At 45.3% G+C, this 16,018-nt stretch overlaps 1 protein-coding gene across 1 annotated transcript; it reads left to right on the top strand.

The window, feature by feature from the left end:
• Window positions 1-1,844: 1,844 nt before the first annotated feature.
• On the top strand, window positions 1,845-14,773 carry tent4a (terminal nucleotidyltransferase 4A; the record flags this gene model as incomplete). Its single annotated transcript, XM_079176238.1, has 13 exons — window positions 1,845-2,662; window positions 5,706-5,829; window positions 7,132-7,178; window positions 7,267-7,387; window positions 8,129-8,236; window positions 9,608-9,736; window positions 10,649-10,862; window positions 10,996-11,122; window positions 11,236-11,339; window positions 11,660-11,841; window positions 12,951-13,109; window positions 13,261-13,434; window positions 14,385-14,773. 13 exons carry the CDS (start codon window positions 1,845-1,847, stop codon window positions 14,541-14,543), a joined length of 2,466 nt encoding a protein of 821 aa, XP_079032364.1. The 3' UTR covers window positions 14,544-14,773.
• Window positions 14,774-16,018: the final 1,245 nt, after the last annotated feature.

The raw sequence follows: 16,018 nt of genomic DNA, 5'->3' as shown, positions 1-16,018 counted from the left end.
GTCCATTCTTTGTTGCTGTATTTAAAAAAAACAGTGTGGCTGATGCACCACAGGCAATATGTTCATATGTAGAAATGTGAAATAGCTGGTTATAGAACAGTGAAAATACAGCTCTCCACTAATGTGGGTTAAATATGTGGAACATGCTGCGGCCTCATTATCATTCAAGCCGCATGCAGTCTCAGACTACTGCATGCTTGCTTAATATTATCTGCTATTACTGTTATGCCTGAGAGCATACTGTTGACTTTTCCAGCCCTGTCTCTGTATGTATGTGTGTGTTTGTGTTGGGCATCTGTCAGCTACGGTCCGGTCGCCACCAATGTGGTAATCCCATAAAAGCTGACAATGAGGCAAACCAGCCTTGAAATGACACACATACACACACACACTGGCACACAGTCAGTGTTGCCGTTTGGCTTGAGCCGAGACTGTGACATGAGACATGAGAGGAACAACCTATTCAGTCTGGTGTTACACTCACAACGCCCGTGTTTCACACAGCGTCAGATAGAGGGAGATGGGAAGAAGAGCCTAGATTTACACAGGCGTGCAGCAGGAGGGAGCAGCTGTGTGTATACTGTATGTCTGAGTGTGTTACACAGAGAGCTACATATCCTAGCTGGCACATAGTTTGCTCTAGGGTTTTTTTCCTTGACTCTGTCACATGCTGCACGTGAGTAGCAGGGGTTGGGGGCGGGCATTATGCAAGACGCGCTCTCTCTTTTAGGTATACTGGTTAGTCCTCATCCAGCCTGCCTCGGCTCCATCACAGAGCCTAATGGGCTGGGAGATGGCTGTTACTGGGGCCGGGTGGTTTACAGAGTGTGGGATGATCAACACCACCTGCTGCGTGTTGCCCCTCGAAAATCAGCGTTTGGATCCACGGGGCAGCAGAGTACATCTGGAATAATAAACAGAACAAAAAGGAGCTCCATTTGCGCTTAGACAGTGAAGGGGAAAAAAACAGTGTGTTACCCTGTGGAATGCAGAGTTTGTATGTATGTGAGCAGCATTTCAAGGGCCAGAGGTGGTGATTATGGCCCCTGGCAGTATGTGAGGTGCCAGCTGACAACACAATATGGTCTCCCTCTCTGTCTAATGTTTATGTAAATTGTATTGCAGAGTAATGTCTCCTACCATTTCTAGGGTTTCACCTGTTTACAGTGTGGGCATTTCTCTGCCAGGCTTACCAGGACAGGCAGATTCCTTTAATGGACCCCAAATCCACAGCTTTGAATATTCATAGATATGTGATATTTTTTTCATATGTGCCAATACTAGAATTTAAACAGTTAATATGCCCAGCCTCATATTGATGGGGGATGCCCTATGAACCCCTCACCCATTCCCTCCTCACTTTGGAGAGAGAGAGAGTAGTCTTTACAAGGCTTCACGAGCCACTGGGCCACAGGACCCTTTATTCATTATTGACGATTCACCGTGGACTTCATTACTTGTTGTGCAATTAAATATGTATTCAAAAAAGAAAAGAAAATGAAATATGTATTCCGTGCAATTCATCAACCGGCCGAAGGGATGGAAGGTGTGGGCGTATGGGGGTTTTAAGAAATCCCTCGTAGTGCGCATGCGCATAGATTTGAAGAGAATACGCCATATTGAATTCCCGTAGGAAACGGCTAGCTTTTTTTTTTCTCCCCCAGCTAGCGGTGTAACGGGGACAGTTTATCAATGGTTCCTAGTTCGGTTTAGTGTTGAAATACTTCTCTTTTCGTCACCCCGGACAGAGCGGTGCCCGTTGAGAGGTCCAGGCCGCAGGCTCGGTAGTGTGCGTTAGCTATACTTGTAGGAGGGGGGGGTGTTACCAGAGAGAGAGAAGTTGAATGGATCCGAGGGTAGCTTGGATTCAGCCCGAACAGAAAGGACCTGCGAACGCCTTATGGATGCACGTCTGGGAGACCTCTCAGGGAGTACGGACACTCTCCGCTCAGCACCACCAGCTCCACAACCAGAACCACAACCAGTGCGTGAATTATGCAGCGTTGGATGTTTTAAAAAATGTGGCCACCGCGGTGGTGGCATCGGGCAACAAGAAGAGCATTTGCAGCAGTAACGTTACTGCCGGTTTGAGCAACGGCAGTGGCAGCAGCCATCGCAGCATCATGAACGGCACTACTACTAGTATTAATGGCACTGCGCTGTCCAACGGGAATGTAACACACAACTCTTTCACCGCGACGCACGCAGCTGATCCAGGATTCGTCTCCTCGTCGTCGTCCTCGCAGGAATCCCGGACCGACAGTCCGCCTTCTTCCAGCTGCTCACTCGAGAGGACTACTACTGTTGGAAATGCACCGGGCAACGTTAATAAAAACGTCGGGGGTGCCAATCTGCTCTTCAACGTGAGGGAGAGCATGGACAATAATGTCAACCTTTACCACCATCATCACCACCATCATCACCTACAACAGGAGCACCCGGCTTTTAATTTACAGCAGATTTGCGTGAAGCGCCATCAGGTTCACCCCTCTCCTTTACCTGTAAACCACACACACAACAATCACCACCCGGGCCGGAGGAAAATTGACAACAAAGCGAGCACTTATGGGATGAATTACTTGCTTTCAAACTGCACTAATGGCAATTACGCGAGCACTTGGACGCCTTGGAAGACGAGGAAGTACAGCCCCGGGGTCCTCGGGTGAGTGATCACTTATCACTGCTTTTTAGGATTAAGAAGGTTGACGTTGACATCTCTCGTTTGAATTGTTAAAAAGCCGTTGGGAATTTGTATTTTGTTGCATGTGTCAAGTATCATTGTACATGACGTTCCAACGTGATGTAGCTATTCGTTTCCCCCAACGCAGTTAACGCTATCTACGTTAGCAGCGTACACTGGAGTCGGGCTGTTTGCTGGATAGCTAAAAGAAAAAAGAAAAAAAGCTACCGTTAGATTAGTTGCGTAAAGAGACCGGAAGTGCTCTGATTTCTGTCTGCTCAAGTTTGAACTGTGCCGTTAAAAAAAGAAATACAAATGTACAACTAACTATTGATGAGTACGATTTAAAAGACATGCATTAATGGGAAGTGTATAACAATATACATAATCACAGCATCAAGTACTCTTTAGTAATGTTTGGAGATTTATTTAGAAGGTTTTGACCGGATATGTAATCTGTTGGTTACCGTTAGCATGACTGATTAGCCTATAGCTAGCTCAACTAACGGTCTTTCCCCTTTTGTCTCCACTAGCAATTTAAAAATGAAATCAATAATATTTCGTCAAGCAAATAAGAGTGAGCCTAATTAAATATATATAAAAAAAAATCTAACTGGAATAATTATAAAATACTACAACCAGGTCTTAGCTAATGGGGTTGAATAACACTAAACTTAGGTTAATGTTGGGTGAAATTCTCCATTTATGTGCCTGAACTATTGCTAATGACTCGATCATAAAAGTTACATTTAGAGTATGATACAACTGTAAAGGAGGAGCATTGATATTGTATGTTTCAGTAGTTTTCTTAGCATTTCATTACACGTGAAGTAAACTGTTTATTAATACGTTAAGTTGTGCAGTCTTCTTTGAATTCATTGTGTTAAAGTTCTGGATAGTTGGCCTTTTTAAACTCTGGTTATTCTGGGTACAGTTATGGTTTACACTCTTTTCACAGGTTGTTGTTCATGGAGCTCTCTCAGGGTGACATAAGATATGTCCCAGACAGGCTGGGACGTACTGTACATATCTAGTAACACTGTTGGGGTAGTAAGAGCAGTATAACTGAATGTAATATGATTTGTTATGTTGTAATGGTAGGTGTTATGCTCTGGCAGAGGCCTTCGTCCATAAGAAATGACAGGAACTCCCAGATGTGTTGCAGGACCTTGTGATATTTGTAATGGCTGGTTGCACCCATCTGGGAATTTTCTGTACAAGGAATCGGTGTTTGTCATGAAGGCACTTCCACATGCTTGATCTTTATAGTTTCCCCACACACATTCTAAGTGAACTTAAAACCTAAGTTCTTCATTAATACCACATCCTACAGGTAGTGAATTAATAAAATGTGACATTTTCTCCGGGTATTTGTGTTTGTACACGTTTTTTCGGATGCAAGTTTTGGCTTGTGCACCAATAAGTCTTGCAGTAGCTTGCCTCCAGGGGCTCTGTCTGAAGTCCCACACACAGAGGGATCTGCCCTTCAAATTGAAAATGCTAATACTTGTGTGGTGGTGCTGTCTTGATATTGTGAAGATCAGAGTAGGTTTGGGTTGATAGAAAACTCTGGTCATGGACTGCACCGTTGAACACTGTTTATTACTTTAACACTGGGTCCTAAAGTTATGTTTGATCCTAAACTAGTTTTTCAGGGATGGCTGCAACAGCAGTTCTTCTTCTGACTGTGGGGGGGCCCCAACAATTACCATGGCGGACTGTTGGCATATAACCGCCCTGGTCTGCCAGCAGAGACTTTTGAACCAAAGAGTGGGCACATCATGGGCTGACTGCGTTTCCTCCAGGGCTCTTGTAATTGATTGTGACAGTCTCCCTGTTCTGTATTTCACACTGACATCATGGTATGCATTCCTAGAAAAATGAATGGCCACAGGGTTGAACAGAGTTCCACTGTTGTAAAGCATTTGACCGGTCAGACATCTTTACATTCAGCCCAAACACAAAACCATAGGGCAATGATTATGAAGCGTGTGACTTCAGGCGTACTGGGGGATGGGGCCTTTGTGTTACTAAAGTTGAGTAAAAACACTCGGGGGGGCCATGTCGGCTCTGTGGGGGTTTAAAATCCTCAGAAAACCTTAAAGGTGTGTTGTACCTGTCTCTTGATGAGGAACACATATCCTCACTGATGGTAAGATAAGACTTCTACAAAAACTTAGACCATGACCACTTTTGTTCCGTCTTATTTCTAGCCTCGTGGTTATGTTAAGCTCTGTGGTTTGTGTTATGAATAGGGCTGAGTGTAGTATTACGGTTAGGTTAGAGAAAAAGGCTCAAATGATATGTGATCCTAAAAAAAATGTAGTTTGAAGCTGTTTTGAAATGTCATTCCTGGGCTCCCCATTTTGACTTCACAGTCACTAACGTAAAGTAATTCATGTGGATTGGTCAGAAGGTCAGGAGATGGAGCGCGTCGTCCTTTAATCAGGTCGGCGGTTTGATCCCCGGCGGCTCCTGTTTGCACGTCGTACTGTTGAATAAAAAACTAAAACCGAAGTGGCTCCCAATGGGCAAGCCGGCCACACATAGTGTATGAATGGTAAAAAAGCGCTCTGTTTACCTTTTTGATAAGCACCGCACCAGATTAGATCGAGTGCACTGCTGTGTATCTTTGTCTGATCAGGTCTGCAGTAAAGTAGCAGCTGTCAAACCTCATGGAACTTTCTGTAGAGCTTCCTCGGCTCTGGGGTGATGGGGGTTGCACCGTGATAAGAAGGAGGCATATCTTGGGCCATCTGGAGAGTTTTATTTTTTTTTTAATCTTTTTCCAAACTGTAAGCCAAAAATATGTGAATGCGTAAGTCAGTCTTTTTAGAAGATATCCTCACATGATTGTTGGTTGTGTATAACTTCGCAATAAGAAATGTGAAACACTCCAACTGAAAAGAGATATTTCACATCATGTCCAGTTCCTTCTCTCAATCCAGGCGTTGTCCTGCTCTGTGTGGCGCATAATAACCGTGACTGAGGTGAGAATAACCGTTGCCCGTCTCCCTCCTCTTAGACTCCACGAGGAGGTGATGGACCTCTACAACTTCATGTCTCCTCGGCCGGAGGAAGCAGCTATGAGGAAGGAGGTGGTGAGCCGGATAGAGATGATCATCAAGGAGCTGTGGCCCACTGCAGATGTAAGAGACACACACATACACACACATCTGTTTATTTCTAACCCCCCCCCCCCCCCCCCCTTCAAATTCTTCATATGTTGGAGAGCAGTTTCTTAAATCGTACATTAGAGGAAGAATGAAAGAAGAAAACACCAACTTCTTGAAAAATGTATTGATTTTGTTTTTAGTGAACTTGATTGTGGTTAAAGTGTAGGTTAGTCCGTCTGGAGTCAGACACTTCCCTCTTCTACAGCTGATGGCATTCTGTCAAACCTAAAAGATGAGTTTGACATTTTGGGCAAGAGTTGGATGAGCGAAGTATGAAGCTACAGCCAGTAGACGGCTAACTTGAGCTTCTGTCCAAGTACAAAATTCACAGACCAGTGCATATAAAGCTCACTAACGTTTGTTTAGTTTGTTAATCCTTACAAAACCCAGAGCGCTAAGAGGACAATCGGCTGTTTTCCTGAAGTCATGAACTCTTTCTTGGTCGGGACCAGTGACCTTCTGGAAGCAACTGATCCTGAGACGACGTCTCTCTCAAAGGAATAGTTGTAAATAGATCCGGAGGATCCTGCAGCCGGTTGAGAAGTAGTGTTGCTGTAATGCCCCTCTCTTTACGCCATCATGTAAAACACACGCAGTGGTGATTTGTTGGCTGTCACTCTTCTCCCACCGTGAGCCAGAGAGTCGGGTAAATGGATCAAGCCCCTGATTTGTACCAGCCTCCCTTTTCATTTCAGCCTATTAATCCCGGCCTGTCTTTGTGCTCCGGCCTCGTCGTATTCACCAGACGGAAAGGGAAAGAACTCCACTCTGCTTCCCTTTTGGAGAGCTTTCGCTTGCAGCCCTCAAAAGGACTTTTTTTCTAACTATTGTGTACTTAATTTGGCAGCTCGTGAGCGTTTACTGTCCCTGAAGTGGGAATACAGAGTTCCTGATAGTTTGCAAACATTGGAGCTGGATATCCCAATCATTACGACAGATGAGCTGTTGTACGATATATATTCGGTTTCATTTGAAAACTACAACAGTTGTGGTAGAACGTTAATTCAATTAGAGTTTTTTACTTAACCCTCTTGATATTTGACCTCACTGTAACCTGTCTGCTTTAAGGCTGGCTTGTCTGAGGCATTGCAATATTTTCTGAATCTAAAAATGAATGAAGCACCTGTGGTTGGAGCCGCTCTCTTCAAGTGGATCGATTGTGCCCTAATGCCCCCAAAATCAAAACTCTCTCAGTCCTTAACCGGCTCTGTCTTTAACAGATGAACCACTCAGATTTTGCTCATTTTCACATTTCTTCATCATTGTTTTTTCCAGGTCCAAATATTTGGCAGCTTCAGCACAGGGCTGTACCTTCCAACAAGGTAAGACAATGGTATTAATGTAAACGTCATCCCTGGTGTGCTTTGCCGGCCGGTGTTTTAACGTCCCGAATGGTTCTTTTGCCCTCAGCGACATTGACCTGGTGGTGTTTGGGAAGTGGGAGCGCCCCCCGCTGCAAGAGCTGGAACAAGCTCTCCGCAAGCACAACGTGGCCGAACCGTTCTCCATCAAAGTGCTGGACAAAGCCACGGTGAGTAACCGGGGGCAGGCTCCTGTGTTCACATCGAGGCCTCGAAATAAAGACACACCAGAGAATTTAGGAGAAAAATGAGGATTTTCATATCCCACCTTCACTGATGAGCAATGATCTGGCACCACAGAGTAGTATGACAGATAATTTCGGTCCGCCAAAGGGTTTAATTCTTCACAGTAAGTAATGGAACAGAACAGTCCCAGTGAAGGGGGAACCGATTGTAACAAACGCAGCCAAACCACCATTTGGCAGCACTTATTACACTCCGAGAAAAGTTCGTCTGTTTTTTTTTTAATGGTCAGTTGGATGTGTAAAGCTTTGGCTCGTTACCTCGTTACCTCCATGAGGGGAAAAGAAGAGACTCAATTAGTGTCGTCCATCTGTTTGCGTGATACGTGGCACACACTGCCGGTTGTGTGGGGATCTTTGTCCTGTTGACCTGTACATGCACAGTTCATGCCAACTATAATATTGCAAAAGCAGTCAGCTCTAGTTCACCAAAAAATGTAAAATTGGTCATCAGCTACTCACCCTCAGGTCAACGATTCTCCCCCGTTTACGTCTGACCGTTCGTTTAGTCGTTTTTCTCTGTTTGAAGTTAAAACATTTATTTAGCATTTTTCTTTAAATCAGCGATTGGGTCTCAAAGGCTGTCAGTCGGAGCAGATGGCTTTCGTGTCCTCGGCTGATGACTTCGCCGTAAGGTTTGCTAATTCACGTCTCCGTCTCTCCCTTCAGGTGCCAATCATCAAGCTGACCGACCAGGAGACCGAGGTGAAGGTGGACATCAGCTTCAACGTGGAGACTGGAGTGAAGGCGGCAAGCTTCATTAAAGATTATGTTAAGGTGAGATACACCTATACCTATAGGCGATGCACGTTGTTTTCCTAGTGTTGTTTAATCAAATGATGCACACGAGTCCAGACGGGGCTACTGCGTACTACACAGATATGGAGGAAGAGAGCAGGAAAAGGTCATGCAGACGTATTTAAGTAGAAACCACCAGAGGAGTCACATAATTGCCATTTTACAGTCGGGACTAAATACAGCTACTTTGGAAATTCCCGCTGTGAATCAGGCAAGCCAGCAGTTAAAAGCATTACACTTTAACTTCACTCCAATCTCTAACGGGCACTTCTCATTTCCAAAGTGAAGCTGGGACCGACCCCAGCAACTGTGCTCAGAATAATATCCTCTTAACTCACGCCGAGTCTGCGCGTGGCTGAAGATCCTGCTGCCAAATCGACTCAGCGGAGGTGAAATGCGGCCCGTGGCTCTGACAGAAAGATCTCTGCCTGCTTTAGCCTCGGTGGTGGTAGCTAACGCAAGAGAGGAATTCCAGGAGCTGATGTTCCAGCGAGTCTGGGCCTTTTTTCTTTTTCTTTTGTTGTTGGTTTGAGTGTTTTCTGGGTCTACGTGTCGGAGCTTGAAAGCCTGCCGTCGACTACCACAGCCAGCATCTCTCCGGTGGTGGTTGGTGTGTCGGCTTCCAGAGCAGTCACTGAGAGGTCAACCTGAAAGTTCATCCTCGTGGTCTCACTTCTTAAGGGGAGACACCCCATGAGCAAAACATTGGTTTTTCATGAGCTGCTCAATTTTAAGATTCTGGGCTGTTTTTTTGCTTCTTTATTGTTTCAGAATATTGGAAAGAAAACATCCAAAATACACTTTTAGGTGTTTATTTTACTGCTTTGTCTAATAGCAGTTCACCAAAAGTTAGAGACAGACTTTGATCACTTCATTTACTAAATACATAGATTTGAAAATTAATTATTTCCTTTGAGTGAAGTCCTTGAAAATGTGAAAATAGTGCTTGAAAACGTACTTGAAAGTCCTTGACGTTTCTTTTTTAATGTCTGCATGAACACTGAAATGACACGATACGCATGATCAATATTTAATGGTGTCCTAATAATTTGCTGAATCAAAACATAATTAAATTGACTTAAATTCAAAAGGAAAGTGTAATTGAATCACAAATCAAGCAAATGAAATGGATATTTTGGCTTCGCACCCCTGATGTAAAGTGATGTAAAATAGTTGTTTGAAATATTTTGAATAATTTGGCATCTTTACTTTGAAGTGACTCATACAAATGTGACTTAATCTTCTGTTTTGGTTCGTCGTAGGATTCTCTCCTCCGCTCTCTTCCCGTTACCGAACCCAGAGTTTGACTGAATCCACCGTTCTCACATCCGTCTCTCCTTCCGCTTTCAGATGTATCCAGTGCTGCCTTACCTGATCTTTGTCCTCAAGCAGTTTCTGCTGCAGAGAGATCTAAACGAAGTCTTCACTGGAGGAATCAGCTCCTACAGCCTGATCCTCATGGTCATCAGCTTCCTACAGGTACAGTGAGACGCAGACACACACAGCCCCTAAACATGTTGTACAAGCAGGAAGCATCCCAGGGGTCACAGCTGAGAGCTCAGAGGTAACAGCAGTGCTATGAAAGTGCTGCAGTATTGTATTTTAAGATAGTAACACCAACACTGATGGTCGTAGCAATAACAGCATGCCCAGTAGTAGTAGTAGTAAACAGCTTCCCACATATCCAGTGTTGTATATAGACATGAACACATGGATTACTCGTAACCCATGAAATACAGAATAGTAATGTCATATTATTCCCAGATAGCGCTGTTTGTTGTGTGTAGTGGATGTGTGTGTGTGTGTGTGTGTGTGTGTGTGTGTGTGTGTGCTGTTGCGGCACTGTCCCGGGTGCTGAATTGTACCAGAGGAGAGCGATAGACAGGTTTTTATTTTATATGCTGGCATAGGCGACAGTTTATTCATTCATTCAACATATAAGCTAATTTCCTATTTCTGTGATTCATTTGATGGAATTATTGTGCATTTCTTTGTGATTTTCGTTTCAATAAAAAGGAAAAGCTTTGAGATAAGATTTGTTGTCATCTCTCAGTAGACAATGATGGCAAAGTAAAGCACAATATAAGTAAATGATGGCCACGTGTTAAGAGGAATGTTTGACAGCTTGTGTCGTCGTCGCCCCCCCCCGCCGTTTTTTTACTGCAGAAAGAGCTTTTACTTCAAAGCAACTGTAATCTATCTGCTTCTCTGGCTGAGTGAAGGATGAGAGGTGACTAATGCTCGTAGAGAGAAGGAGGTTTAGGAGGAGGTGATATATTTCTCACTTAAGCTTCGAAGCTCCAAAAAAGTGTGTATATAGGGACAGCCCTATAATCTTTAACCAACACTTGCTTTATATACTAATCCAGTCTTCCTGCGCTTACCCTTCAGCTCCATCCTCGTATCGATGCCAGGAACCCCAGTGAGAATCTGGGCGTGCTGCTGATCGAGTTCTTCGAGTTGTACGGCCGCCATTTCAACTACCTGAAAACTGGGATCCGCATCAAAAGTGGAGGCGCATACTTAGCCAAAGAGGAGATCATGAAGGCCATGACCAATGGATACAGACCATCCACGCTCTGCATAGAGGACCCGCTTCTCCCAGGTGTGTGTGTGTGTGTCGCAAGTTTACGATTACAGTGAACTCAAACTGAGGTTGTCAGGGAACTGTCATGCCATCTTGTTTCTCTTCCATCCTTTTAAAATGTAGCTCTGTTTTTGTTGTGTTCGTCTTGCAGGTAATGACGTGGGGAGGGGCTCCTATGGCGCCATGCATGTCAAGCAGGTGTTTGACTATGCCTACACTGTGCTGAGTCATGCTGTGTCGCCGCTTGCACGGTCGTATCCCAACAAAGACTCCGAAAGGTTTGCATTCAATCCACTCAACGGCACCAAAGATATAACCAGAATATAAGTGGTTCTCTTTTAAACCTCTCTCTCTCTCTCTCTCTGTGTCTCTCTCTCTCTCCTCCCTGCAGCACCTTGGGGAGGATAATCCGGTTGACCCAGGAAGTTATCGACTACAGGGAATGGATCATTAAGAAGTGGGGGGGCAGGGATCTGGCGCGAACAGACAACAGAGGTACGACTCCTCAGACTTTAATATACAAATCTACAGTAGTGAAGAAATAACTGTTTGTGCTCTCTGTGATCAGGACTGTATGAGGAGTACAGGGTTCCCTCTGATACGTGGAAAACATCTTATAAAACAGATGTTTTCCGCTTCAATGAATTTGAAGAATTTGAAGTCACTGAATTCTATTAAAAGAAGAATTTTCAAAGTTCACCACTCAACTGAAAAAAACTAAACTTTTCATGTATGAATAATAAATTCCACAGAGCAAAGTGTGTCAAATTTGTGAATTACTGAACCTTTCATCTTTATTTATTTATTTTTTGCAGTTTCACCTCCCAAGGAGCCGGCGTCGGAGCGGGAGCCCCGTGTGCTCGGCGGGGGTGTCGGGACGGAGGAGCAGCAAAGAGAGTCGGCGTCGCCCCACAGCGCCGACTCGCCCATGTCCATCTCCAGCCCCCAGCAGCACTCCTCCGCCTCCTCCGTCTCCTCGCTGTCTGGATCAGACAACGTAAGAACAACACACACACGCCTGTGATCAGCAGATAGGCACGCACTGGAAGAAGCACTCGGTGTGGTTTCTGCCTTTTGTAGGTCAACAGATTGAATGATACCGTCTTTGTCAAGTGAATTCTGACATGAAGAGCTACTTCTGCATACGTCCATGATGCATGAAACTCTCATGAGAAATTACTGCAGAGCTCTATGCAGTTTTACCTCTGATTGATATATTGTCTGGCACAACTAATATGTTGTGATTATGTAATGGACAACCAACGTAATGGAGTAATCCAGACACTCACTTGGTATAACTACGATGCAGCGTCACCTTTTTTCCCTGCCCAAACTTTACCTGAAAACAGGGCCGGCTGTAAAGGCGTTAGCAGGACATAGACGGCAATAATGACGCTACAGTCTATGTACTGGAAGCAAGGACCTCAGTGTGAATGCCTGCATGTCAAAGCTACTGAAGCTCACTCCGGTGAATACATTACCCGGTGTTCGTGCACTGAGGCAGCTATATGATGAATGTGAAATTCATATTAGCAGCTTAGGAGCCTTTGGAGTGGCGTCATGATGCCAGAGGACATGGCTCTTTTATGAAAGCCGTCGAGAGGGGAGAAGATGACAAATGGAAAGTGCCCGATGTGCTGAAGCTCCTGCAGGACGTTCAGAGGAGAGAGAGAGAGAGCTTTTTCAAATGATGACATCGTACAGAGAGAGCCAGTCTGCCCACAAGCCATGTCGCAAATCATATTCCGAAATAAACCATGCATCTGCATCTGCAGCTGCATACAGCGAGCCAGAAGACACAGAGTGGCCTCCTCCATGACCTTGTCGAACTGACCACAAGGCGTGTAAGGAGAAGCTGAAGAAGCTAAGGGGGTGCTTTGTTTGCTTAGGGCCTAAACATATTGCAAGCTTTCTGTAGGATGAAGGGTGTGTCGTGTGCAACATGTGGAGGCTGGCATCACATCTGAAGGACAAGGCGGCACACCCACCTACGCTTTCTGAAGAACAACGAATACTGTCATTCCAGAAAGTGCTATTTTCACGACACAACAACGAGACATTTTCAATCTTGCTCATCGCGTTCTCTCTTTGCTTTTGTTCGCCCAGGACTCCGATTCAGCTCTGCCATGTCCCGTCCCTCCTCCAGCCATGCCGCCGTACCCGTCTTTCCCTCCTCTGGGCCTGGCTTTGCCACCGGGCCTCAACATGGGCACCTGCAAGCCCGGCATGGGAGGACACCATCTCCTCCTGCATCCAGGCTCACAGGTAGGAACGTCCACAGGCACTCGGCATTACATCATTACATGTTCAGAGAACTATATCTAAAATGTCAGACCAAGATGTTGCTCTTTCCTGTTGTTGTTGTTATTATTATTAATTATATATGATATTAATTATTGTCCCTTTGGTCCTCCAGGCTCGCGTCTCGCTGCCCGTTGGTCTAGCAATGCACTCCATACCTGGCAGACAGGTGTGTATAGACACCGGGCTCCCCCCCTTCTTCCACATGCCCCCCCCAGCCCATGCTCATGCCCCCGTCCCCTCCAGCCCCCAGTCTCCGCCCAGCCCCCACTCCAGCCACACACACAAGGTAGGCGCCGGATGCCACACACACACACGCACTCAAACGCACTGTCGAGGCAGACTTGCCTCACACACACGCACACACACAAGTTCACACTCTCTCATCTCCGTTTCTCTTCCGTTCTCAGACAAGTGTGTGATTTGTCGCTCTCTCTCTCTCTCTTGCACTCGCTAAAAGTTAAATTGCCATCTGTAGTCCATACCTGATCTGTAAACACGGTCACCGCTGCTCAGTGGCCTGATGTTCCAACATCTGGCGTGGAAATGAGAAAAACAGGGACAATTTTTAGTTCTTTCAGCCTGCTGGCTTATTGAAGGAGTTCAACTTTCTGGGTAATACGCTGATTCACTCTCTTGCCAAGAATTAGATGGGACGATTGATACCACTCTCACATTTCACAGACAACGGGAATTTAGCTTAATTTAGCAAACGCACTGAAAACAGAGTTTTTCCTCCTAAACCTGGCTTTGTCCGAAGGTTAAATAATCTGTTTACCAGCTAATTGTCTGGACTATAATCAGCTTTAAAACCATAACTGGCTATTTTTACAGTTGGTTTTTGTGCCAATTAATCAAATGAGATACAACATTTAAAATAGTTCGATATGGAGTGAGCTAGGCTAGCGGTTTCCGGCCTTTATGCTAAGCTAAGCTAAGCTAACTGTATGCTAGCAGTAGCTTCATATTTAGCATGTACACATGAGTGGTATCAATCTTCCAACTCTCAAAAAGCGTATTTCACAAAATGTTTATGTCCTCCATTTAAAGACGTAAAAACAAACCTCTTTAGTCCTCACAATGATCCGTGTTATGCCAGCAATGTGTAAGTGCATGCATTTGATTGGTTAGTGCAGTGACATCCAGCATGACATGGCAGCATAGTTTTATGTAGTTGTTGGTGCACCATCAGTAAAGAAGTTAGAGGTTTATTTGTATATTCTCTCCAACACGCCTCAGAACGGAGTCAAGTTCAACGTGAAGGGCTTCCACAACCCGCCGCTGGTCAACAACCCGGTCCTGGCTAACCGCGGACACACACACAGCCACACACAGTACCACCGCAACACTTGGCGACGCAGAAAGAGGGACAGCCTCCCGGTCAGCCTCAGCAGATAGGAACCCCTCTTTGGCTCCCTCTCCTCTCTCCGTCCTGGCTCTGCGTTCGTCTCCAGGGAGGATGGATGGACAGGCAGACGGAGGACCAGAGACCAGCAGTTTTCACTCTGGGGCTGCCGTGACATGGAACTACAGCCCCAAGCTCTGCATCTTCCTCCTGCTGTCTCTTCCTTTTCCGCATGACTTTTGTAGTTTCAGTATTACGTTACTTTCAGTAACCTCATCTTTGTTTCAGGTCTTTTTTTGTTTATTTTTGTGAGACTTGGCGGTGAAGCCGTTGCCAAGTCCACTTGACCTCGTCTCGACTGCTGCAGCCAAGCTGCCTGTGGTTCAGTGTTAATTTTCTTTTTTTTTTTACAGTTTATACACTTTTTCATTTGTGCAATAATGTTATTTTTCTTTTTTTGAACTAAAGTAAATGCTTATTTAATTTTGTGTGTGTGTATATGTAAAGGCATTTTTATACAGTTGTTTTATTTTTGTAGAGTTTTACATTTTGTTTACGAAACCTTTCCCCAGGCAGCATCTCTGGAGTCGTTGTTTCTCTGTGTGTGTGTGTGTGTGTGTGTGTGTGTGTGTGTGCACCTGTCTGTCGTCAGGTCGAGATAGGACCCCCCCCCCGATCTCTTCTTCTCTCCCTGTCTTACTTGTGTTGTTCTGTTTGATAAAGAGAAGCGGGAACAGAAAGGGATACGGAGCTCTTACCTTCAGATTCCTTCCCTTTTCCTCCATCAGTCTTGTGAAAATGGTCGAGTTTTAACGAGAAATTCCTTGTGGAAGTTTTGTTCCTCGGTCCAGTTTGTCTCAGGCTTCCTGGAGGCGAAGTGGGAAGGATGGAAGTTGCACCCTGGGATATCCCGAGAAGCCAGAGTTGAGGATGTAATCCTGTGTTGGCCCAGAAGAGGTCGCTCCTGAGCAGATGGAGCTTCAGCAGTGCTGCCTCCAGGTCGTATGTCTGTGCGTGTGTCCCTTGTGGGACTGTGCTTGTTGCCATATTTGGTCTTTCGGGTGAAGGCTGGCAGTGACCTGCTAGTTTTGTGTCGGCCATCTTTCTCTCCACCGGAGGCGATTTTTTTTAAAAGAAAAGCTTCCCAACTGTGCAGAGTTTTGGCCAGAAAGAGCCCGTTCTCTTAAACATATATGCTCGTGTCTTTTCATTTCCGTGGTCGTCTCTTTTTTTTTTTATTACATGTTGTCGGAGGGTTGGGGCCGAGAAGGCAACAGCTCATCTAACTTGAATTTGAAGATCAAGATTAGAGTCAGTGCAGACAAAAGAGCCTCCGATTCCAGGTTCAGAGGAATCTCTACTCGAGGGGCGTGTGTTGTGGAAATCTGATCCCAGGGCTGAGGTCAACTCTTGCCCGCAGCTGTAAATCAGTGCACAACAACGCTAAGATGCTCAGCGATACGGTTTCCTCCTCTATGGTCCTGGACAGAGAAGAAGGAGGAGGAGGAGGAGGAGGAGGAGGAGGAGG

This window comes from Pholis gunnellus (genome assembly GCF_910591455.1).
Source record: "Pholis gunnellus genome assembly, chromosome: 16".
NCBI lineage: Eukaryota > Metazoa > Chordata > Actinopteri > Perciformes > Pholidae > Pholis > Pholis gunnellus.
This window is presented reverse-complemented; position numbering and strand designations above follow the sequence as displayed.